Raw genomic sequence first — 27,621 nt, forward strand, 5'->3', positions numbered from 1 at the left:
TTGGTTTTCCACTTCATACTCACTGTATGTCTTTATTACATTTTTATCTTTTTTTGTATTTTTTAAAAATTTATTTTATTTAAAACGTTCTTTAATTCAAACTTTATATTAATATTAAATATATGTATATCTCGTGTATTTACACAATATATACAAGCGTATGTACATTTGTCTATCCGTATGTACATTACATAACAACATACTAACATACATCGAGATAAGATATATAAAATGACTAAACGCGTCGCGTCACAAAAACATGACAATTCATTTGTAAATGCAATAATTTCTTTTAAACGTAACTATCACACATCATATTTTAAAAAGCTGCGTTATAAAATATATTTCCTCCAAAACAATATTACGTACTCGGCGAAAAATATTGCACATCGACTATTAGAAAGAAAGAACCGTCAATTACGGTTGTAGAGCGTTGTCTCTATCGCACAAATGCCGCCCTTCAAACCAACGAAAAATGGCACATAATCTAGAACTATCTCTTCAAATTTACATCTCTTTCTAACGATCGTCGCAATATTAATCGACTGTTAAAGGTTTGCAAAAACTTTGTCTAAATTTCTGTGACGCGCAATGCACTTACACTATCATATTTATTTGCACTTATTAAGTTTATATTTTTATGTATTTTTTATGTTTAACTTTTTAAAAACGTTATGAGATCATTTATTTTTTCTGAGCCCGTCAAAGCTACATACATCTGTGGCATTTTTATATACTCTATGGTTAATCAACAAACTTCATTTACCTAGAATATTTGGGTATTTATATTGTAGGTCTGTACTCTAAAAAGGTTATTGGTCAAAATCAATTATATATTCACAAATAGATTTTCAACATATTAATAGTATATAGTAAAGATTTCACCTGAAAACACGTTTTAGAATACGGAACTACATTTATGTATTTTGGGTACAAATTTAATTACTATAATTTTACACAGATTTAAATTTTGACATCACAATAGACACAGTACATAGTATTGCTTGATTATTCATGCTTAATTTAATTCAATTCATAAATTTTAGATTATAAACACAATTTCTTTCTTTCAGTAGTTTCATTTTCTAAAACAGTATACAGCCATCTCTGGTATATTTCATTGTTTATAAGATTTACATATAGTATGGTAGGATGTGTTATATAATGTATGTGGATTACCTATGTACATATGAATATGATTTACTTGTTTATTTAATATTTTATGACCATTTAACAAACAAACAAACAAAATAATGTTACTGCGATTGTCATCTTTGATACATTTCTACTTAAATTTGTTTTGCTGACCTTAGTGATGTATTATTAGAATTGTTTTGAGTGTTACTGAATTCCTACATCAACCACCAAAGATAAAATATTTTTTTTATGTACATGGTTATGTCAAAAGTTAAAAACCGGTTGTTAGTAGGAAGTCAGCAAGACATAGAAACAAATGTCAAGGCAATAATAGATGGTACTAGACATGAAGCAAATTTAGGTACCCTCTTTTTCATAGACATACTTTAGGCCTCCAATAGACACAATCTTCAATAACCTGTAGTATGTTTATTAATAAGCTATGAGTTTGGTCTATCTTGCACATATTTGACAGCGCTTAAAACAACTAAATATTAATACAGGCCAATGAGTAGTTCAGAATAAAATAAATAATATCACTTTATACAAATTTTAGACTAGAGTCGCGTTTTACTCGAAATTATACTTTACATATTTTAATTACATTAAAATATTATTTCTCAAGTGTCTTCAGAGTTCATAGGAATGCCAAGCGACACTAATATTTTCATACATTTCAAAATCTGATTAAAACAGCTACAGATGAACAAATTGGGGAAAAAATTGACCGTTTTTATAACAGGTTAATCAGCTTAAAATATATACAAGAAAACGCTTCTATATATTCTAAGTTAACAGTTGAATATTTAAACTCAAGTTTAGTGTCAAATATTAACTGAACAACTTTTTAAGTTATAACAATTGCATTGTCTGTGCCTATAACCCAAATAACTAAGTAGTCTGTATAACAAATAAATAAATTAGATTAAATTATCAACTGTTATCAAAAAACAGGTATTTTCTACTTAAAATACTGCGCAAATATGCCCGGGTTCATAAAGTACGACGTGAAAATGCGCTATAAATATCTACGCCTCGTTACATTTACAATTGGTATTAATATGGAACCCGAGTCTTAGCCGTCAAGTATCCATTGGCACTTGAATGATATAAGGCAAAGCTGTGTCACAGAAAAGAGTGTAGACTAATTCTAGACTGATAATGTCCCTCTAGAGTTAGAGTCTACACTCCATAAAGCTTCCAATCAAGTTAATTACTATCCAATTAAAAGTAAGCTACGAAATATAAAAAACGTTTTTATTGATTTGTTAATTATAAAATATTTTTCCGTATTTAATAATTATGATTACATTCTGAACAAGTAATGTTTTATTTAAATTTACACAGCCCACAATGTTTCAATAACAAATCTACTGTAATTACAAGGATCTAGCGACATTTAAGGCCAAAATACTATCGCAATATAAAGTTATTTGGGAATATAACATGACCTTATTATGTCAAAGCTGCCGCAATCTACTGTATTAGTCAAAAATCCTTTGCGACATGCAAAATAATGATCTGCTATTAGTCTGAAAATGGTCACGTAAAGCATTTCCATATGCTTGCGGGTAATGCCTAAAGTCTCTTTGTCTAGGAACCCGATCCAATAACAGTCCGAACGCAAAATAGCGGCATTCACACACATTTCCGTTACAACCCGTGGGTACTGTCAAATTCTAATATTATTTTTGCCTCAATACTACGACGCCTAACATTAGATTGTATAATATTTGTACACGATCAGTCACTATTGCGAGTTCATTATTACTTATGTAGTATTGCTTTTTTGGTGTTTAAGTTAGCCATAGTCTTACATAAGGCAGGGTGCAGACGGGGATAAAAACACATTGCCCTCAATGTAAAACTTTATGAATTTTAAATATTTCACAGCCCGTTAATGGATCAAAACCGAAGTGATATTGTATTGCCATGCATCGAACCCTTGACTATACGCAATACTTGCTAACTACTTTTAGATATGTACAAAAATTATTGATACTGACGATATATGAAGCAGCATGAACACGCGGTCAATGCGCCAACTAATTACATATGAAAAGTCTTTTGACCACACCCCGTCTGCACCAAAGAGATCGGCAGTGCGAATATATCTCATTTAATCGAACTTATCTAATTTTGTTCGAAGCTATGACCAAGGGCCTCGATACATTGTGTACGATAACATTATACGCAACGTTTTTACCTTAGAAAACCAACGGTAAAAGGTTGGGTCATTTTTTTAGAACAGTCTACGGCGGAATCCCTCCACGTCACGTTAAAAACGCTTTTGACCTAATATCGTGCGCTCGATGAAATACTAAGACCCCATAAATGTAGGCTCTGTTATAATTCAAAGACAAGCCTCAACTGTCAGATTTTGACAGCTGACAGAGTTTGTACTCTGTGACCTTATGTCAAACGCCTACTTTATTGCTTTTTAAATTTTTTTTCAAATTTATGTAATTTTATATTTATTAATCTAGCGCACGCATTAATCTTATATACAGAATTGGTGTTATTTTCACTATATTAACACTAAATCCTTGTCGGGTTTGTCACCTAAGTCCATATTTTTGGCAGTGTGTTCCGATAAATAGGCAATATGTTATTATTGTATATCAGACTGATTTCTGTTTATATATTTTTAGAATTTACATATGATTTAAGTATAAAACAAATGATTTAAATGATCAAATGTCAATTATATATTATTTCATAGTAAAAAAGGCAACCAAAATGATCATAAATTTGTGTTAAAATTGGGATTATTGAAATGGAATTTAAAATCAATTTTTTTTGTATTTTGTTTCTCAATATCATAAATTTTCATAGAGAAAATCTTGTTTTTTTATTTTTATATGTATTTAAAAACTATTTCCATTTCCATGAATTTAAATTTAAAATGGCTACTTACATTATTCACAGACACCAAGTCCAATTGCAAAAGGATATTATTACGCCTCCAAACACAAAAATATTTAATTGACATTTGAGTATTTGTTTTATATGTTTCAGTCAATATTTTAAAAAACCAAGACTTGACAACTTTTTTTTTTGTATTTTTTTAAACTTATCTGTAGCAATAACGTGACGTTATATTTGTCGGTGTATATTTAATTCATAACAATTACTAATCGGTACTACCTAATTTAGAATTGATATCATATTTTTTGTTTATCATTTTACCTATATCTCAAATTATTGAGTAAGAACTATTGATCAACATTTGAGTATCTTTCTTAGCCGTATACCAGTTCTAAGCCACCAGCCATAATTATTACGCGAACCGTTTCATAAATCTACGATTCGTAGCAATTACGACTGGTATTTTAGGCGAACCCAGGCGTAAGAACAGGTGAGCCGAGGATAGGCATTTCCCATGACTTCGCCAATCCAGAGATGCACTACATCATAGCGTACATTATAGTGAAGCGATGGCTATCCTTTTGATTTCACTCTCAAGCTATTCCACTAAGCCGAGATCCACATCACTATAAACCATTAGTCCATTTCACTGTCAGATCACAAACACCACGAGTCACTATAACAAGTGTACATCACTACGTGTTTTACACTTCACAATTATTCTCACTATTGAGTCACTAAGTGGTCCGCGGCTTTCGCCTATGAGTAGGCGGGTATCATCGGGGCTGGGCGAACTGTCGCCTCTTCTTATTCGAACGAGGTTCACGGTACCGTGGCGGTGACGTATATCGCCGTTGTTTGGAGGAAAACGAACGGCTGGACCGCGGTTTCTGCTCCCCAGTGCTGGGAGTGGTGTTGTTGTTAGCGTTGTTGTTGCTGTTGGTGGTGGTGGTGGTCGTGGTGGTGGTGGTGTTGCTCGTGTTGTTGTTGTTAAACCGCTGCTGCATCACACCTGTAAGAATATATTTCCGGATTTGCGTTTTTGTGTACATAAATAACAATATAAAAAATATTCCATATATTTCACTTGCATAATAGTATTTGACTAGATTTAAAAAAAAAACGCCAAAATGCTGCTCTATGCAAGGTCGTGTCTATTACTAATTACTATATACCAAGGTTGTCAAGATTTTTGAGTGTTAATTGTCAATTTTAATTATGGGATTTTAAACACTATTTCTTATACTGACAAAAGGTCTATTAATATTTGTACATACAATTGATACCCAATTGGCTCATACTCTATCTCAATCTCTTTTTATTAATTTTACCGGTGTGAAATTTATACCTGAAGGTATATTATTGAAGTCAGAATTGCTGGTGATATGATGTATTATGAGGCTCTGGTGCGCCGAAACGCGTCGCGGCGTCGGAGACGAGCACTGCAGCGCTGATAAGGGCGGCGGCGACGTGCGTCGTCCAGTCTCGCCACCGTTCCCACTCGTCGCGCCACCGGATCCATCAGACCACTCCTGTAAACACATTAGTATGGTACATTTTTAATTATCCTACTGGCAAATGTTTTTGTCATTCAATTGAATAAAAACTTACTGAGACACATGATTTTAAAATTACTTGATCTTAGACATTGATTGGATACAATTGTTTGTCTTGTATTAATAAATAACCCCACATAATCAAAGTCAAAATCAAAATCATTTATTCATATAGGTAACAATGCACACTTATGAACGTCAATAAATAAATACATATGAAATGCTTCTAATTTTACATTTACTGCCGGTTCTCAAATCAAGGTCGTAGAACGGAAGAGAAGAACTGGCAATAAACCCTCCGCCTCTCTTTCTTCAATATTATATATATACTGCAATTCTTACCGGTTCACTATCACTGGGCTCTGGGCAAGCGACGGTGGGCGGAGCAGGCAGGGCGGGCGGAGGCTGCGGTATTTGGGCCGTAATGTGGATCGGGAAGAAAAACGGGTGAAATGTGTCTTGCACCCATCGCCGGTATTGCAACACGTGGTCTGTGACACGCACTACGCGTCCCAGGGCACTGTGGTGCGCGCCCAACGCTCCGCTTATCGCTTGCTGCAGGATTATGTAGCCATAGTCGAATGCCTGGGGAGGACGGTTTTTTATAAGAAAATATAAAACAAATATTTTTTTGTAATTATCGTGTCATCGTGTGACGTGCAAACGTTTTTTTATAATTGTTTGTAAAGCAGACGGAATTACTTTAATTCAGCATCACACACAATCAGACTTCATTACACCACGGGTGCTTATGGCAGCCTTTAATACTTATTAATAACAACAAACAAAACAGATATCAACCCACCAGCAGATCCGACAGACGTTGTCCTACACGTCTTACATACAAAAAGTTTCATCAAAATCTATCCAGCCGTTTAAGAGTTTTATTACGAAAACACATGCACAGAAGATGTATGTATATGCTGTGTATAGATGAATAATCTTGATACCGACTGCAGCGCCATCTGCCGGGCAGCTTTGTGAATCTAAAGGAAGCGTCCAAGTATTACGTGACGGTATTTTTGGAGATTCGTGACCCCCCCCCCCCCCCCCAATAAACCCGCCGTAACGTTTCAGTATCCAATAGTAAAACGTTTCGTGACCAACCCCAGTGACTCTCCATACCTAAAACTTACCAATATGTGGTGTAAAGTACTGGAAAGTGGAAAATAATATGAACAATAACACGTTATTCAATACCCACCCCACTTAGTAACGTTTTACAAGTGTACCCCCCCCCCCTCTAAAATTCGTTACGTAATACTTGAGCTTCCTAAACCGTCCAGGGCGCTACCAAACATTCAATCAAATCGGTCCAGCCGTTTAAGAGGAGTTCAGTGACATACGCACACACAGTAGAATTATATAAAGAAGATATCGAGGTTAAGACTAAGAACAAAGACAATGTTTCTTTACCTGTTTAACTTGTAGGGCGCCATAACTAGAGCGGCCAATATCGTTACCCGGCGTGAGCGGATCTTCGATACATAACAGTGATGGCCGGTGACCGTCATTCATTTCCTGAAATACATATGTAATTATTAACACTTCGTTACACTACAATATTTAAAAAAAATTGAACATAATTAAATCAAAAGGAGGGCAACTGGCGGCCTTATCGCTTTCGAGCGATCTCTTTCAGGCAACCACTGTGAGTAAAGAAAAAAAATGTATTGAATTACATAAGATAGGCAAGTAGTACATGTAAATACAAAAATACATGTAATACACAGTTATTAAGACAAAACTAAACAGGAACAAAAAAACAAACATATACTAATTATCAAGACTTTATAGTAAGAGTTCAAGTGCATATAATAATTATAAAAGTTAATAACACAATGGGTCAATGTGGCTTTCAGAAAACAACCATATTCATTCAAAAAAATTAAGTTATAACTATATGTCTTTTAGTCGAGAACTTTTATCCATAAAAAGAGTTGAGCGTACTGTAACATCGAGAGCAAACAATGTATGCATTTGGCGAAAGAATGTTGAGGTATTTGCTACGGCTAATAAATGGACTAACCAGTCAGTTATTAGATAGCCTAACGTTAACTTACACATAAAAAATGCGTGCGTATACGTGTACTAGTGTACGTAAGAAGTGAAACTTCTTTATGACCTTATTTTTCGAAAAATGATCTACTGTGTGCAACTTTACAGAAATTCGTTAAATAAAGTTAAATTAGATAAAATTTAACAAAAGGCTTTTATTATCATAGACATGAATATAAATAACTAAGATTATTACGGAATTTCATTAATTGTAGTAGAATTATTATTATCATTGTTAACGTTATTATATCTGTTTGTTAGTAATGGCTTCGAATCAACCGTGGTAGGACAAGAAAAAGATGGCGCGTAACGAAAAAATTTGACGCGTAACCGAAACATGTGACGGTAAATTTTTCCCCAACTCCGATAAAGAAAGTAATCTTCAAAAGTAAGTTGAAAAACTACTTTTATATGCAATTGACGCGTTCCTATACAAAGCTGCTAATGGTTACATTTATAAAAACAGCAGAGAGCGTCTAATGATATGTTACATGTTATTATTTTATTATATATTTCTCTAAAAAAAATAAAAAAAAAAAAACTTAAATAACCCTCTCTTGCATGATAAAACCCCATCAGCCCTCAACTTCACCAGCGAAGCTTTCGTATTTTGTGTTTGCGACAAAATTGTTAACAAATCCTACAAAAAATTATTATATTTCACTAAAATTACTTAAATTAAACCGACATTATAGGTGAACGTTACAAAAATCTGTTTAGTAGATTTTACATACAGACAAACATAATTTTCTTAAAGTGGACTTATTTACCTTCTGTAGTTCATCCTTAGACAAATAACTGCCTCCATTCTTAACCCTTATCGCTGTTTTCACATAGTTGAACTTTCTTCCATACAGTTCAAAGAACTCTATTAACAACACCCCAAGGTTATGGGTTTGGCGAAGTCTTTCAGGCCGCGGATGGAGTTGGAGAAAGCTGATGCACATCAGGATCAGGGAGTATGAAGAGATGCCTCCGGTGAAGACCTCGTTTAGATCTCGTTGGAGGAGGAACTGTTTCAACACCATCACAAGTCGCGAGAGTACTGGGTATTTTTCCTGCGAAAAACGGTTGGTTATTTGTAATTGAGGCTTTTAACTTTTAAGTTTATAAGAGAAGGTTAGTAAAAACGGTTGGTTATTTTTAATCGAGGCTTTTAACTTTTAAGTTTATAAGAGAAGGTTTTTATAAACGGTTGGTTATTTTTAATCGAGGCTTTTAACTTTTAAGTTTATAAGAGGTTTGTAAAAACGGTTGGTTATTTTTAATCGAGGCTTTTAACTTTTAAGTTTATAAGAGAAGGTTTTTATAAACGGTTGGTTATTTTTAATCGAGGCTTTTAACTTTTAAGTTTATAAGAGAAGGTTAGTAAAAACGGTTGGTTATTTGTAATCGAGGCTTTTAACTTTTAAGTTTATAAGAGGTTTATAAAAACGGTTGGTTATTTGTAATCGAGGCTTTTAACTTTTGAGTTTATAAGAGAAGGTTAGTAAAAACGGTTGGTTATTTGTAATCGAGGCTTTTAACTTTTAAGTTTATAAGAGAAGGTTTGTAAAAACGGTTGGTTATTTGTAATCGAGGCTTTTAACTTTTAAGTTTATAAGAGGTTTATAAAAACGGTTGGTTATTTGTAATCGAGGCTTTTAACTTTTAAGTTTATAAGAGAAGGTTTGTAAAAACGGTTGGTTATTTGTAATCGAGGCTTTTAACTTTTAAGTTTATAAGAGGTTTATAAAAACGGTTGGTTATTTGTAATCGAGGCTTTTAACTTTTAAGTTTATAAGAGGTTTATAAAAACGGTTGGTTATTTGTAATCGAGGCTTTTAACTTTTAAGTTTATAAGAGAAGGTTTGTAAAAACGGTTGGTTATTTGTAATTGAGGCTTTTAACTTTTAAGTTTATAAGAGGTTTATAAAAACGGTTGGTTATTTGTAATCGAGGCTTTTAACTTTTAAGTTTATAAGAGAAGGTTTGTAAAAACGGTTGGTTATTTGTAATCGAGGCTTTTAACTTTTAAGTTTATAAGAGAAGGTTTGTAAAAACGGTTGGTTATTTGTAATCGAGGCTTTTAACTTTTAAGTTTATAAGAGAAGGTTTGTAAAAACGGTTGGTTATTTGTAATCGAGGCTTTTAACTTTTAAGTTTATAAGAGAAGGTTTGTAAAAACGGTTGGTTATTTGTAATCGAGGCTTTTAACTTTTAAGTTTATAAGAGAAGGTTTGTAAAAACGGTTGGTTATTTGTAATCGAGGCTTTTAACTTTTAAGTTTATAAGAGGTTAGTAAAAACGGTTGGTTATTTGTAATCGAGGCTTTTAACTTTTAAGTTTATAAGAGGTTTGTAAAAACGGTTGGTTATTTTTAATCGAGGCTTTTAACTTTTAAGTTTATAAGAGAAGGTTTTTATAAACGGTATCGTTATGCTCAATACGTGGCAAAGAGTAGTACTACACGTACATAAGTAATGTCTTTGATTTTCTAAATACGTTATTACGTCACAGTAATTATTGACTTTTTTTACACATATTACCGACACACTGTCTATGCTTAAAACGAAATGCATATTCGAGGATTCCTACAAAAAATCATATGTTTATGAACGATTATTTTTGACAGCTTTGCTTACTTTTGCTGCCAAGAGAAAAGGGTATAAATTGGCATAAAAAATATATAAAGTAATTTCTACACTGTCTATGTGTATTTGTACTCAATACTCCGAGTAATTGAATTAAACAAACTAAGTGTTCGACAAAGCCACGGAGGCGGTAAGCCTTGGCATTCATTACCTTAAACTGTTTTATCAGCTCGGCACTCTTCACTCCACTGCTCATGTTGAACGAAATATCAACCTGAAAAAATATGTTTCAATCTTAGAAAAACCAGTTGACTTATGATAAATAAAAATCAAAGCCCGCCTAGTACGATGTCATATGAAAAATGAATTACATTTGTCGTCATACTTGGTAATTTTTCTCGACGAGCCTTATCGAATTTAAAAGGACTTGGATTAATAAAAATAAATCAGTGGCGCTACAACCTGCTTAGGTCTGGGCCTCAGATGTCTGAATGTGTTTCATGATCATTTGTCAATGTAATAGGAAAAGTAAGACAAACACACACCATCGACTTTTTGGGTCTAAGGCAAGCCGGTTTCCACACGATGTTTTCCTTCACCGTTCGAGCGAATGTTAAATGCGCACATAGAAAGAAAGACCATTAGTGCAGAGCCGGGGATCGAGCCTATGTCCTTAGGGATGACGACGCTGAAGGCACAAGGCCAACACTGCTCTGACTTGGATTAATAGAACAAAAAAAAACACATCGATTTTTTTTTTACATACACCCATAGACTCACGTCGCTAGAGGGTTCGCAAGTGCCTTGCCGGCCTTTTTATGAAGCCTTTTAAGAGTCTTTTCTCATTCAATTATTTTTTAAATTGGTTACAAATTGCCCATCAATTCGTATTTTAATTAAATTCAAATGCGTCAGAGATGGCTTATAATAACTTCAAAAACCTAAAATAGTAAAAACAAGATAGAAAAATTATTGAAGTAGTTCGAGCACAACATTTGACATACCTTGACATCAGAATATTTGTCTGTCATCTTTACGATGGGCACTGTCGCCTTCTCCAGCACTTTGATGCTTTCCTTCTCTGCGATATCCTGGTTAACAAGCTCACGCTCCAGGGTCCAAAGAGGCAGCTTTTCCCATTGACCTGGAAATATTATAAGTTGATTATATTCAGGGTTTACCTTGAATTAACAAAAGAATCTAGAGAAAATGTTCGGCATCACTAACAAAAGTTAAATAAATAAACTAATATGGGAGTGTAAACGATTCTATAATTTTCTTCTTAAATAACATATTTATTGAAGTATTAAGTAATTTTAGAAAAACATATATAATTAACGTTTTTTTTGTGAGTGAACAATGTATATTTATTTGCGTGTTCCCAAGAGAATGTAAGTGTGTGCTCCTATTTCAGCATGCCTCCCGCTGATGTCATGTGGAACATGCTGTGATGGTTGCAGCTCCTTACAAACGTTGCGTAATAAAAAAACATTTTTATTAAAAGGAGTGGCGGAGAGTGTATTGCCAGTTCTTCTCTTCCGTTCTACGCCCTTGATTTGAAAACTGGCAGTAAATGTAAAATTAGAAGCATTTAATGTATTTTTTTTTTGACGTTCATAAGTGTACATTGTGTTACAAATGATTTTTGACTTTGATTATGAATATGTCGCGGCTAACTAGCTTAATAAGCCGTTCAATGAACAGCCTAGCCGTTAAAGTAGCGGCCTGAAAGACGTTCAGCCAGTTGATCAAACAGATAGGCAAACTTGGATCGATAATATTTTATTACTTGCCTACTCTGTTGACTGTTAATTTAATACATTTAATTAATTCCACTTTCAGCCACACTCAAACTCGAAACGAAACACTTCAAACTGTCAATATGGCGTCGGCAAACCACAACTTTGATGGTGTTTACCGAAGTTTCATGAAAAATGTAAAGGGTACCAATGGAAAAGTGTAGTAGAGATAATGTGAAATTGACTGAAGCAATTTAATTTTAAAATAAATATTTTTTATGTCATGTTTCATCTATTTTATTTCTGCCAGATAATGACCCTTTCGTACGACTGGCCTGGCATTATTAAATCTTGTAACAAACGCTATGCTATACCTTTCAGCCCGTTAGTTAAACGGTGCCGTTTAGTTAAAAGTTTAGTCTGTTAATTAAACGACTAATTAAGCTAGTTGGCTGCGACATATACCTCGCTATAAGTAAGATTTTTGGTGAATTGCGTCGTACATAAAAAAAACACGATATGAACTAGACAAATACGAACGAGGAACTGATTGCGTGCGAGTCTGTGTTTTTGTCGCGTCTGAAGGTCCTCCGTGACGTACCATAGCCAGCTTACCAAGCATAATGTTTAAAGAACTTTATTTTCTCATTAGAAAAATTGTATTTTATTTACATGAGAAACATTATGTATATACGAGCGATATACACGTCCCAATTTTAGTCCACTGGATTTACTGACATGCATTTTTAATAATAATAATAATAGAAACAGTCATTCTAAATATGAGATACAATAATTAGTTTTATTTAAAATAATGTCCTATGTTAATAAACCTCATTAACACTTCCTAGCAGTGATCTTCGAAAATTACCTAAGATGAGAGATTACCAATCTCGCGATCACTAACGATCTCGACTTGTGATTTCATTCCCTACATCAGACACACTCCCACGCATGCAGTTATATAGACTAGCACATGTATAAATAGACCAACTGTGTATTGCACAAATAACATATTCGTCACCGATACGGTAACATTTAGGGACAACCATTGTTTACAATAGTAAATAGTTGATATGTTAAAATACACATTATTTATTTTTTATTTACGCTACACATTTCAATAATATCAGCAGTTTTTTGCTTATCAAAGCTTAAATAAAACATTCCAATCCTTAAGTAATATAGTAAATTCGCAGTTCAAGCCGTTTGAATACCTACTAGCGGACCTTATATTATATAACATTTTTTGTTTGTTTTTCTGACGCGTATATAATTAGTTTTGTTGCGACACATAACTGGTCATGTGAAAACACATGGATTTTCAAGATTGAAACCACGCCACAAACAATTAGCGACTGTAATTATTTTATATAAAATCATCAATAAATTATATAAAATATAATAACTCCGATCGAAGCATTACTTTTACTGTTTACTTAATATGGTGGTTAAGTATTCTTAAATTTTCAAATTTCCGCGCTATTTTCTGAATTTTTCTTAGATAAGAACCTTCTAACAATAACAAACACAACACAAAAAGAATTTGCGAAATCGGACCAGCCGTTCACGCGTGATGCCGTGACAAAGGGAAATAGGGATTTATTTATATATGTACTAGCTGACCCGGTAAAAGTCGTTTGCCATGTATATTATTTCCAGGAAACATTTTATTAGTTCAATAAAAATAACCTATCTACTATAATAAAATATAGTGATTGATCATAGAGGGATGACAATTATGGGTTGCATGTATTTTTGTATGCTGTGTCATAAAAAAAAACAAAACAAAAAACTTTTTTTTGGGCTGGACCCCTCATTACTTAGGGGTTGGAAAGATAGATAGATAGTAGCCGATTTTCATACTTACTGTCCTTTCGGGAGGAGTATGGGAACAAATATTGTGACACGGGATTTTTATATATAGAGATATATATGTCGCAGATTCAACGCGATTAATAATTGCAAAATTGTCGTTACTACCGTCGTCCGACATTATAACACAGTCAGTGCGCACGTCCGGCGCAGGCGACGTTCGAAACTCAAGTGACTAAAGTATTCACTTACTGCCACGAAACAGTCGCGCCACTGACATTCGGTAGATCACACAGACTAGGCATTGTCAATTGTCAACGTTGACAGTCTACCTTACCATACCACACCGCATTCTACGAATAACTTCAGAGTGGCGTGAATTTTAAATATATATATATATATATCGATTTGTCTTTAAATATTAAATAACTCAATAGCAGTTCTTAAACAAGTTAAGAGGTACAATGATTAAGCAGACTGCTATCAGTGATTAATGGTTTATACAGTACTAGCTGACCCGGCGAACTTCGTACCGCCTAAGAGTTAATAAATGTTGTGATATGATTATCTGAAAAGTCTGTTAATTTAAGAACCGTATATGCATTAATAAAAAAAATTACGTAAATATTATATATATTTAATCGTAATTAACGTCGAAAACTTTTATATGATTAAAGTTACTCGGTCCAACCCAATACCTAAACTATAAACTATTTGAAAGCGATTCAGCATAATCAAATTTACCAATCAATTCTATGTGCAAATCTCAAACCTACTGTGAGTCTCGTACCGCCACAAATCATTTATGTATTACTAATACATTCTTTAAGTAAATGCAAATACACAAAAAACACCCTAATTCATAAAAAGCTCGACAGCCTTAATAAAGCTATGAAAGATAGGAGAGCTTTTCAAATTTTTCTAAAGTGTACGTCAATAGAATAAAAAAAATCTGTACTACCATTCAAAGACAAACGAATATGGATGCACACTATACGGAAACCAGTGAAGCTTGCTATATTGACACCATAGTCTACAACTAACGAAATTAATCAAATACTTGTTATATTGATTTTTGTACGTTCAAGTAACAGTTAAACATTCTTTAATAATAATGTTTGTATATAATGTTATTTGCCAACACTTCATAAGATAAGGTTCTTAATTAACGAATGTCTACTTTTACGTATTTCAATTTATTAAAACATTTATTTTTAATCATCAAAATCACGGACATCTAAATAGTAATAATATAGCGCCGATACAATCCCGTATGGGTTTGATATCAGGTTATTTCTGATAATTTTCTTATATTTTGGCGATCAGAATTCTAACAGCAGTTAATGACAGCTCAGATCCTATCTACAAACAGTACATTGGAGTCGAACGATTGGACAAATGCGGATTGTATTTGTGAGGTTAACTTTAGCATTCATAATAATGGAGGATAACTGGGCATCACCCTGATTTTTATCACTGTTAGAATCAGTCAACTGTAAGCACACGACGGACGAGTGTTAGCAAAATTTATAGGGGGCTGAATTGCTGAGCCATGCGACAGACAGAATTGATGTTATGTTGCCGGAGCACAAAACAAATAAAAACATTCTCAAGTGATATCCTTCGTTAGTTCGGTTTCTACATTCAAAACTAGTAGTAATAGTTACGAGACGTAGATACAGACCAAACCTATTTTAATTAAACTAATGACGTGTTCAAAAGAACATCACTTTTTTTGGAGTCAATTTCACCTGTTCAACCTAACGGAAACGACAAAACTATGTCAGTTATAAAGTATTATTATAAAAAAAAAACATATTAACAAGTTTCAATAGAAAAACGCCCTTCTAAAGCCAAACTGAAATTCTTGAAGATGGCTCACGACTCGCAGAAGCCCGTCATGGCTGGCTTATTGACAGTAATCTCCTGCTTTTTACTTAAATATTACTAGGTTACACATTTTCTTTGAATTAGCGCTCAAATATTGTTACTTGGTAAACACCAATTAATAAATTTAATGTAAACACATTAAAGGAAGTATTGTAGTCTTAAAAACCCTAAGGCCCTGAATCCTAGACAATACGGACATCTGAAAGGAGAAAAATCGATGCTCTGGAAATGTGGTGTTGGAGGCGGATGCTAAGAATTCCCTGGACAGCAAAGGTGTCCATAGCAAGAGAGTCTTTCGATACTTTGTTCCCAACGCATCCTCAGTTTTTTTGGACATGTAACATAAAGCGATCCAGAAAGCCTAGAAAAGCTCATGGAGACTGGCAAATTGAAGGGCACCTAACCTCAAGGCCGATACAATCAAGTAAAGGCCATTACGGGTCTTACCTACCCAGGTGCCGAGGCTTTCCGAAGACGAGAGACTGGAGGATGTTGTGCAGCGCCACAACCGCGACCCTCAGAAACGTTAGTAAAATAAAGTAAGAACATTTTCCGTAACGATTCTTTAAAAAAATCACTACAATAATGAAAAAAATATATTATAACAAGTATGTGACCAAGCGACCCACTGTTCTACTGATAAGTTGATAACGTATCGTTACATGGGTTATCTTTAAGACAATTTAACAATACTACTGAATTTTTATACATTTAACATATAGTAGCTATATAAAGATTGATAAAAACAGTTGCAACACCTAGGCAAAGTGAAGAAAAATACAAAATGATTTATCTCAAAAACTTTAATCTATAAAATTCTCTCGATTAATTACGAATACCAATTCCTGAAAAAAAAATCCAAGTATTGTCGCGATGTCATTGAACTCGTCTAGAGACGACAGGCTATCACACAAATCGTAGGCCAGACGCAATCGCCATTTCATACTCCGCACGCTCCTATCCTGTATATGTCCTATATATATTTACATACATATTTATAGACCTTTGCAAAGCAATGTATTATTGGATAATAGTGATTTTTAATGGCATTTATTTAAAATTGAAGAGTACTGAAAATACGCGCAATATTAAAAATGCACCTCTATTGGCCTAGTCTGCTAACGTATTTTATAAGTACATATATTAGATCGGCTGAAAAGTTCGTAGGCTGACACATAGATGGCGCTACCGGTATTGAATTAATAAGGTTTTTAGTTAGCCTTAACCTTGAAACGACACGTGTATAAATTTAACAACTGTCGTTCTATTAATTTGTGATGTATTTAAAGGAAATTTCGTGGGTTCATAAAGGGAAAAACATACAAGGCTTGGCTTGATTAACATTATTCGGACTCAGCAATAGGAAAATCAATTGTTGAGAAGTGGTTCGCAAGAAGTTTAAACGAGGCGAAATGACCACCGAGGGCGATGCACGCAGAGGCGTCCACAGCAAAGACACAGACGAAAACATCAAAAAAGTTGACAAAATAATTTTGGCTAACAGAAATGTTGTTGACTAAGTTAGCTGTGACCCTGAAAATATCAAGGCAATGTGTTGGACGTATCCTAAAAATAATATTTGGATCAAAAGCTCTATTCAAAGTGGGTGCGGCGCGAACTCATAATATATCAAAAACAACAACGAATTGATGATTCTGAGCAGTGTTTGAAGCTGCTCAATGGTAATAAAACCGAATTTTTCGACCGTAATTTCACACAGGAGTCCAATCGACAGTCAGCCTAGTGGACTGCTCGTGATGCTCTGACTCCAAAGCTTGGAAACGCGCAAAATGGAATCAATCACGATTCCATAAATCAATATTTTTGGATGAGCATGATATAATGCTCCTCGACTATTTTAAAAAGGTTAAAACCATCAACAGCGACTATTACGTATCGAAGGACCAAATCGCGAGGCCCATTTGAAGATGAAGAAAGTGCCGATTCATCACGACAATGCACCGACACAAATCAATGAAAAAATTATATGAATTACGCTTCAAATTGCTTCCGCATCCACCGTATTCATCAGATTTGGCCCCCAGCTACTTTTTCCTGCTCTGCTCAAGACAATGCTCGCTGGACACAAATTTTGAGCTGATGAAGAGGTAATCGCCGGTACTGAAGACTATTTTAACACTATAGACAATTAGTACTATAAAATCGGTATCGAAAAATTGTATGATCGCTATAATCGTTGTATCGCTCTCGAAGGCATATTGAATCAAATTCTATAAAACAAGAGTTTTGTATGTAAGCCTACGAACTATTCAGCCCAACTGATATATCCTTAACATTTAAAACAAAGTTGAGTTTGTTCGAACATTTACAACTCGAGAAGGGCTGAACCGATCTATAAAAATACAAATAGAAAATTTACGAAAAAAATGTGGGTAACTGTCAAACATTTATTGTTCATCCGATACGGTAAACTCAAATTAAATAACCTATTTAAGGGTATAGAAAGGTATTGAACCTCAATATTCGGATGGCGTGTTTCAGGTTTTAAATACGTAGAATGTCCGTACTGAAAAGGGCTTGACATATAATATATTAATTGTCAAATAATCATACGTGCGTTCAGACGCTTATTTCGTGTTAATTTCTTAATAAGTATTACTATTTGTTTTTTAAATCATAAATTAAGTTTCCTTAACTATAATTTCATTGTTTCGCGGTACGAAGTTCGCCGGATCCGCTAGTATACATATTTAAAAAATAAAATAAATCAATGTCGCTACAACCATTTTAGTTTTGGGCCTCAGATTTTTGTGTCTGTTTCATGATCATTTGTTAATCTAATAAGCAAGTAAGTGATCAGCCTTCTGTGCCTGACGCACTCCGTCGACTTTTTGGGTCTACGGCAAGCCGGTTTCCTCACGATGTTTTCCTTCACCGTCCGAGCGAATGTTAAATGAGCAAATAGAAAGAAAATCCATTGGTGCACAGCTGGGGATAGAACTTACGACCTCGGGTATAAAAGTCGCACGTTAAAGCCACTAGGCCAACACTGCAGTATACATAAATTCCTTTTTTTATTTTAACCTCTAAATCTATTTACCAAAAATACAAACCAACAAATCAAGTGTTTACTTCATTTATCCAGCATGTTAATGTTCCCGAAAACAATTAACATATATAACGTTGAAGGTACATTGTATCTGTTCTAAACACGATATGTGTATTACAATTTAGATACATATTTCGCTGAATACATTACTATATTTTAAGGGATGTCGAAAAACCTACGAACACGCCTGAAAATCGAGCATCGAATTGGGCCATAGGTCAGACCTTGATCTTAATTAGCACACTCGACCTCTGTGCGATTCAAGAGGTCGCTGTAGTAAATCAATCTATATAAAACATAATTATATCATTTTCGTGGTTCTAATTGAGTTGTTTTTATTTCTAGACAATTCGTTTTAGAACTTGCTCGTTGTATGTTCATAGCTTGAATTACTGACTGAATAACGGTTCTATAAAAGTAAATAATTTACGGCGAAATATTTGAAAGATTTTTTGAAGTAATTTATGACAATTTCTTACAACATTTACTGGTACTAGTTTATTAAATAAAATATTGAACCACCACCACGTGCTAACTTTAATCTACTTTAGAACTGGAACAGTTTATACAAAGTGGATAAGGATGAAAATCCCTATTTGGCTCACCCCTTTGTTTATAAGTATGTCAAAAAGACTTCTTTTTGACATACTTATACGCGCCATGTCCAACAAAATAATTTTTCACAAAAGATTCAACATTCCATCCTATTAGAGCTACTAATAAAATGTTACATAACTTACCAATGACAACAAGATCTATGTCGCTGGTGGGCAGGTAGAGGCCGGTTCGAAAAGAGCCAAATATTTCTACACGAGCTTGAGGCCACAGAGACAAGATCGCGCTGCGTATACGCGACACAACTGTAGACCGGACCAGGTGTTCCGTCTCGGTTGGTGACATGTACATGAAGAAGTGTTCAATCTCTTCGTGTAGCCTGGAACAAAATTTCATTTATAGTCTTCCTTGTGTCTTGTGGTAAAGGTCCTAAAACCCTATCACGTATGTCTTGATAGACTGCGACTGAAACTTAGCGCTTAGAAATTCTTAATGTTTGCATTGTTAATACAATTTTAGCTAGTCGTTGCATTTATTCAATTTTCTTCATTGATTTTAAAGTAGTTAGTATGAAAAGCGAATACAGATTAATAATCGATTGGAGATACCTTTTTAGTTTACGCGCCTAGTCTGAGCTCGGCTTGACATCTTTTTCGTGACCTGGTTTATCATTCCTATTCTTTCGTTTTGTAAACTTTATCATACTTAATAAACGAAATGGAAAAACCTCCTTATGCATACTAATTTTACCCTGTTGAGGGTACCGACATACTATGCGCGGGTTTTGGTGTTCAAAGACCAAAAAGTTCCTTTAACAGTAAAATTTATAGACATGTTTGTTTTGTCTAACAAACAAAACTAATCTATACTGAGCAGTAATAAGCCCATTTTTGATATATGTATTTATGATAATGATATTTTCTACGCGATTTCGAGCATTTATTGGCCTTGGCCTCAGATTGCATTTGTTTTTTAATAATTTGATCATATGTCGATTCAATTAATATAAAGGTCAGCCAACAGATGTGCAAATTAACCAACATATTTTAACAGTTTGCTTTAAGAAATAGTTGCAGACACAAAATTCCCCTTCGCTTTTTTTTTAAATTTAATAGCAGGAAAACGTGCAAGAGGATCACCTCATGTTAAGCGATACAGCCGCCCATGACACTCACATTGCCAGAAGGCTCGCAAGTGCGTTACCGGCCTTTCAAGAATTGGTACGCTCTTTTCTTGAAGGACCCCAAGTCGAATTGGTTCGGAAATACTTCAGTGGGCAGCTGGTTCCACATAGTGGTGGTGCGCGGCAAAAACTGCCTTCGAAAACGCTCAGTTGTGGAACGACGGACGTCAAGGTGATACGGATGGTATTTCGTATTTTGCCTTGACGTCCGATAATGAAACTCAGCGGGTATTAGACCGAACAACTCTTCTGAACACTCCCCATGGTAAATGCGCTAGAAGATGCAGAGAGACCCAAGATCTCTACGCAACGTCAAGTGATTGAACGCCCAATGCACCCAGTTAAAAGCAAAATATTTTTAAACTTTTATAAACACAGAAAAAATCATGCAGACATAGGCAAGATGATTCTATAAACTGGTGAATGCATAAAAGTGGACTATAAAATTTAACGACGCGTAAACGTGTTGATAAAAGGAAGACTAACAGAACTCGTTTTAGATCGAGACTTCAGAAGAATCTGTTTAGTTGCTAGGCAATCGATATTATAGACTTAAACACTTACTCGTACAGCATGCCTTAGACTTGCTAGTAAGAAAAATAATATCACGTAACAAAAACATACATCTGAGGCCGGGACCATGGGTTGCATGTGTTTTTTCATAACTGACCTAAGTAGTTGAAATTTATATCTTATAGTTCTGGAAAACCTCACAACTTATTCCAATTGGTATCTCAATTTGAAATTCGGTGAGAAACTCGATTTAATTTCTAGAAGACAGTAAAAAGTTCAAGACAAACTGGTTTAAGGTTAAATTGTGGTTTTCTTGTTGCTATACTATACGAGTTTAATATTTATTGAACATGCACTGAGCTATATTTTTTTATTAAGTTTGTACTTCGTTAAAACACATACATTTTAGCTATTTGTTAGATAATTTATTTATTAACACTTCGTTGCATGTACATAAATATAATACAAATAACATGATTAAATGAAATGGAGGATAACTGGCGGCCTTATTGTTTACGAGCGATCGCTTCCAGGCAACCACTGTAAGAAAAAAATTGATAAGCAAAGGGCAAAAATACATAAGACAAAGTTATTTAGACAAAACTAATGGGACAAAACAAAGCAATAAAAGTGCACATGAATCACGATAATTTTAGATCAGTTTCAGGACACTTGTTACGAGAAATACCATTTTGCTTTTGCATACCAAATAATTATATTAAAATGTTATTTGAATTTTTTGATAACACAGATAGATAAACATTCATGATTACGTCATAAATGTATTAGTTTTTAATAATAATGCGTTAATATTAGTATCCACTTAGTAATACGAATGTAAATAAAATTTCAATTATCAATCAATATTGCGATTATTCGTGCCTCATAGTTTAACTTAAACAGATAGTTTTTGAGGAAATGTATAAATTACAATCTCAAGGCTATGATGAGATAAGCGTCCATCAAATTAAACAGTACGTAACGTAAACGTATTCCGGGTGTGCGCGCGTCATTATTGCGTAAGTAGCTTTTTATGGAGAAAAATCCTGTAGTGTATGGGTAGTCTGCAAAGCCGAAATACATAGACAATTGAATTATGTGGTACGAAACTTTTATAATGAATTCAGATCACCAATAAAGTTGTGCGTTAAAACTGCCTAGGTTCTAAAAGTTTACGTAAAAAACATTTTTTCAAGATTCGCGATGTTGTCAGCCATGTCAAATTCTTGTAACGAATCCGTTACACGTAGTCTCACTTTCAGTTTATATTATTTTATGTTGTGCTTGGTAACAATACAAAAACGTGGTATGTTGAACTCTACGCTTCTTTTTATTATTTAAAATACACAGATAGTCTGCTTATAAAAATTATCATCATTCTAGTGTCATATTTATAATTTACTTTGATATAACAAAAAAAAAATAAAAAAAAGTATTAAGTCCAACCAAGCGAATGTATAAAACAATTTCGGCATCTCGCCTTGGAGATTGGTCTATATTGGGCTCGGTATGTGAAGGTTTGCAAGTGAATGACCTTTGTCGCGGACCTTTCTCGTAATCGTTACAGAATTATTACATGAGAAAATAATAACAGGCTTTTATAGGTATACAGAAAGGAAATTTTACCAATCCTTCTTAGTAACAAAAAAGTCGTTTACGTAATTACCAAACATTTTAATGACACACTGACTTAACAAGATATTGACTTTTACTAATACAAAAACTAATTACACATAAAAAAATTGTAAGGAACAACTACCGCTCACTATTTTAGCTATTGCAACTGATAATTAACAGCCTCAAAGCTCCAATCTAAATTAAGTAATTAATTTACCAATCCTTCTTATTAACAAAGATATGCTTAGTAACAAAAAAAGTCGTTTACGTAATTACCAAACATTTTAATGACACACTGACTTAACAAGATATTGACTTTTACTAATACAAAAACTAATTACACATAAAAAAAATTGTAAGGAACAACTACGGCTCACTATTTTAGGTATAGCAACTGATAATTAACAGTCTCAAAGCTCCAATCTAAATTAAGTAATTAATTTACCAATCCTTCTTATTAACAAAGATATGCTTAGTAACAAAAAAAGTCGTTTACGTAATTACCAAACATTTTAATGACACACTGACTTAACAAGATATTGACTTTTACTAATACAAAAACTAATTACACATAAAAAAATGTAAGGAACAACTACGGCTCACTATTTTAGCTATTGCAACTGATAATTAACAGCCTCAAAGCTCCAATCTAAATTAAGTAATTAATTTACCAATCCTTCTTATTAACAAAGATATGCTTAGTAACAAAAAAAGTCGTTTACGTAATTACCAAACATTTTAATGACACACTGACTTAACAAGATATTGACTTTTACTAATACAAAAACTAATTACACATAAAAAAATGTAAGGAACAACTACGGCTCACTATTTTAGCTATTGCAACTGATAATTAACAGCCTCAAAGCTCCAATCTAAATTAAGTAATTAATTTACCAATCCTTCTTATTAACAAAGATATGCTTAGTAACAAAAAAAAGTCGTTTACGTAATTACCAAACATTTTAATGACACACTGACTTAACAAGATATTGACTTTTACTAATACAAAAACTAATTACACATAAAAAAAATTGTAAGGAACAACTACGGCTCACTATTTTAGGTATAGCAACTGATAATTAACAGTCTCAAAGCTCCAATCTAAATTAAGTAATTAATTTACCAATCCTTCTTATTAACAAAGATATGCTTAGTAACAAAAAAAGTCGTTTACGTAATTACCAAACATTTTAATGACACACTGACTTAACAAGATATTGACTTTTACTAATACAAAAACTAATTACACATAAAAAAATGTAAGGAACAACTACGGCTCACTATTTTAGCTATTGCAACTGATAATTAACAGCCTCAAAGCTCCAATCTAAATTAAGTAATTAATTTACCAATCCTTCTTATTAACAAAGATATGCTTAGTAACAAAAAAAAGTCGTTTACGTAATTACCAAACATTTTAATGACACACTGACTTAACAAGATATTGACTTTTACTAATACAAAAACTAATTACAGGAATAATTGTTAGGCTCACTATTTTCGTTGTAGTAACTGAAAATTACCGGCCACAAAGCTCCAATCTAAATTAAGTAAACGGTAGACAGTAATAAAACCTGTCCCGTAGCGGCCGGATGTAAGTTTCGGACAGACAAAATGGTCTAGAAACTGGAATACCTAGACACAAGTGACCTTGATCGCTAGGCGTGCTAATGTTGTATTATTCTAATAATATTTACGTTAGGAATACAGTATGTCTTAGTTGCGATTAAAACTATTTCTTTTTGTTTCAAGGCGCAGATTCTTCAGAAGAAAAAAAAATTACGATTAGTAATATAGTACTGATCTATTTCAACAACATTGAATAAAAATAAGTAAACTTAGGTCTTGACAACATTAATACAAATGTCGAAGCGAAGCCAATACTCGAGTGTTATCATTAATAAGTTTATGTAACTTTCTTATTATATATATCTTATTAAAAAAGTATACTTTCACCAGAGTCAAACATTCACGTCATGTCCGACCGGCAGGCAGGGGCACTGACTCGCAAGGCCGTCGTACGCCATCGACATACAACGCTGGATATTTCTCAAAATGTGAAATCTCTAAGCTTTTTGTCCTATAAAGTGGAAATTGAAGATCCCAGCAGCCCCATACAATACTGGTATGAATTACAGTTTTGGAGATCAACATTGTTCCTCATATACATCAAGGGAGCTTGAAGTCTGCTCCGCTAGGGTAAAAGACAATCAATATTCTAAATTTGGCCTAGCGTAATTTAGCAGTATCCAATACATTAAAAAAAGTCATAAGTAAGGTAGTGGAAGAGTGATACTGTTACTGTACACTTGAGTTTTATAACTCAAGGGTACTTGTTAACTACCCACATATCATTTACGAAATTATTTCAGAGAACCTAGTAACATTTTAAGTAAAAACACTATTAGCTTATATTTTACATATACTGATATTAATTTTATATAAATATACTAAATTTCCAGATAAGTCGTTAAAAATTTGTAAATAACACAAAGCAGTGCTTTTTAAAAATTATTAGTGTACCATCTAGCACTTTATAGAAATTGCGCGACGCTCAGATGTGACCCACTTATTGAGTTTGAATGATTCATGTTTTGTCTGTACATTAAATTATTGCTTACTTTAAGTTAGACTTAGAGTATGACATTCATTTATGTATTGTTATAGAATTATAGTTTGAAAACAAGTAATTATTGTAGCAATGGAAATGAGAAAAAGCGTGTTATATATATATATATACATATATATCTTATCTGAATGAGATAATTGTGAGGACCTTTATATAGTGGAATCATTATGACATGATTTTAGAAATGAAAGCCGTCATCATTTTACACATTCACAGCAACTAACTATTTATTAACAGTAATATAGGTGCACTTGCGTTAGCTGTTAAATTTACAATCTTTTATTAGCTAAGCAACTAATATTTATTTACTTAACAACTTAGTAAACAAAAATTCTGTAAATACTGTTTGCAGTGTTCTACAAAGTTTATTGTTTATTATAAATAGGAAAAAGTATAATAAATACCAACTGCTGCCAATTGAACACTTATTTGTCACCTTATATTACTGTGATTTAATCTATAATTTCACTTAAAACAAATTTATCAAAATCAGAAAGAATAGGAATATAATGTAATGCTATTAAAAATATAATTAAATTAACTTTAATTATAAGTATATAGAAAAATTTAATATGTATGTAAATTATATTTAAAGACACAAGGTAGTAAAAGTACAAGGTTTTCGAAATCAAGGCAAAAAATGTGTAATAAAAAATATAGAACTGTAGTTAGAACATTTGTCTAATTTCAATTTAAATAAAAACAAATGTTATAATTTGGGTTTATGTTACTGGCATATTTAATTTTTTTTTTAAATAAAATTTAATACATCAATTGCACCTTATACATATGAATAAGATAGTGGTGTGAACAACCACCACTGGATTTTAGCTATTTGGCCACATATTTCAGCATGTAGACTTCTTAGATCACTTTTCATGAGCAAGGTGAACATTCTTGTAGATATTCTTTGATATTTTTTTGTCTAATACATGGTGTTTATTTTAAGATTTATGAACAAGCAAGTATTACTTGTCCATGCCCTAAGAAAATTCAATTGTACACTGCTGGTGTTACGACCATACCGCCAGTATTAAGGAATGTAAGCACTGCTAACTACTTTATTAATAATCATAGCAGAAAGAAGGAACCTATAAGTGGCAAAGCAAAATGTTATATGAATTATACTGTTAATGATTTAAAAAATCTAGTTAACTGGCGGTTAAAGAATTTCAATAATTGAGTTAGGTAACATAGTATATAATTTTATGTCATGTTTTTTTTAATGAATATATTATCAAGCTATTCTAGTTAAATAATCTAATACTAACTATCATAGACTAAAGGATTTCTTATTAGTAATTGATGGCTAATGCATATAATTTATAAGCATGTTCTGCACTTTTTGGTTAGCAAAGAAGGTATTTGTAAAGATCCTAAAAATCAATTACTTCTAATATTTTATCGTATTTATAAGAGTTCTTATAAAAGTTGTTATATTTTATATGTGACTTTTATTTTATTATCAGAGGGTAAAGGCGGTAACAACTTGCCCGCGCTGTCAACACCACCACACCGCGCCATCGGGGCTTAAACTCGCTCGGCACGTCAATTTTGCTGACATATAGATTACCCTTTACAAAATATGACTTACCCAAGTATCCCGGGCTTATAGGTGTAGTTGGGTATCCGCCAAGGGCACCCTCCGTATTCGCCTATTAGAGCATCGTGGTTCTGATTCAGGTTAAACGTAGATGCGCGGTTATCGTTCGCTTTCCTTCGCGTAGGATTAAAATAATTATTATTCCTAATTTCACCATTCACTTCATTAATTTGTACTAAGTCTTGGGCTTTATTCACATTTGGATTAGAGTTTTCTAAATTTTTGAGGTTCATTTTGTCTGTTTCACTTTGGGTTTCCCAAATACGAAGCCACAATCGCTTCGCGGGTCCTTCCTGCTCGGGCTGATACCACCCGACGTAGGGATCCATTCAGCCGGAGCGACGTTCCACTATATGGGATAACACATGTTTTATCATTTCACATTGGTAATTAGAATACGAAAAATTCATACAAAACAAAAATAAGTCACACCACATTCGGAACATGGACGACACGCGGTTAGTTGACAGTTCATTAACTAGAGGGCGTCGTTGTAGCAAAATACGTTCTAGATGTGAGTCAAAACATATTTTTTCATTTAATAAAATGAAAATTATTATATAAAAATATTTTTTCTATTTCTGTCTATATACAATATTTAATACAAATGCATTTTACTTATTTTCATTTTATTTTTAGTGAATGATTATTAAGTGTTTCAATGAAAACTACTTTTTAATATGTTTGACAATAGCAATTGGAAAACGTCATAATAACATGGTAGAGAACTGTCAAATAGAACTACAGATTAAGCGGTATGGATGATGTTTATTCACTTGTTTGATATTTACGAATTGCTTAGATTTATCGTC

The 27,621-nt window shown here is 33.3% G+C and overlaps 1 protein-coding gene across 1 annotated transcript; it reads right to left on the bottom strand.

Annotated features, from left to right (window-relative positions):
- Window positions 1-27,305, bottom strand: LOC123706930 (non-canonical poly(A) RNA polymerase protein Trf4-1-like). The gene is made up of 10 exons (XM_045656577.1): window positions 27,242-27,305; window positions 26,801-27,158; window positions 19,447-19,640; window positions 11,197-11,336; window positions 10,404-10,466; window positions 8,390-8,677; window positions 6,978-7,082; window positions 5,904-6,146; window positions 5,354-5,537; window positions 1-5,017 (listed from the first exon to the last, which is right to left on the bottom strand). Exons 2-10 carry the CDS (start codon window positions 27,136-27,138, stop codon window positions 4,782-4,784), a joined length of 1,791 nt encoding a protein of 596 aa, XP_045512533.1. The 5' UTR covers window positions 27,139-27,158; window positions 27,242-27,305; the 3' UTR covers window positions 1-4,781.
- Window positions 27,306-27,621: the final 316 nt, after the last annotated feature.

This window comes from Pieris brassicae, chromosome 3, assembly GCF_905147105.1.
Source record: "Pieris brassicae chromosome 3, ilPieBrab1.1, whole genome shotgun sequence".
Classification (NCBI taxonomy): domain Eukaryota; kingdom Metazoa; phylum Arthropoda; class Insecta; order Lepidoptera; family Pieridae; genus Pieris; species Pieris brassicae.

Excerpts from the sequence above, each read along its gene's own strand:
- LOC123706930 (XM_045656577.1), bottom strand. The coding sequence starts at position 27,138 with ATGGATCCCTACGTCGGGTGGTATCAGCCCGAGCAGGAAGGACCCGCG. Across the intron at positions 8,678-10,403 it reads AGCTGATAAAACAGTTTAAG|GAAAAATACCCAGTACTCTC; the intron begins GTAATGAATGCC and ends CGTTTTTCGCAG. Across the intron at positions 7,083-8,389 it reads CTAAGGATGAACTACAGAAG|GAAATGAATGACGGTCACCG; the intron begins GTAAATAAGTCC and ends TATGTATTTCAG.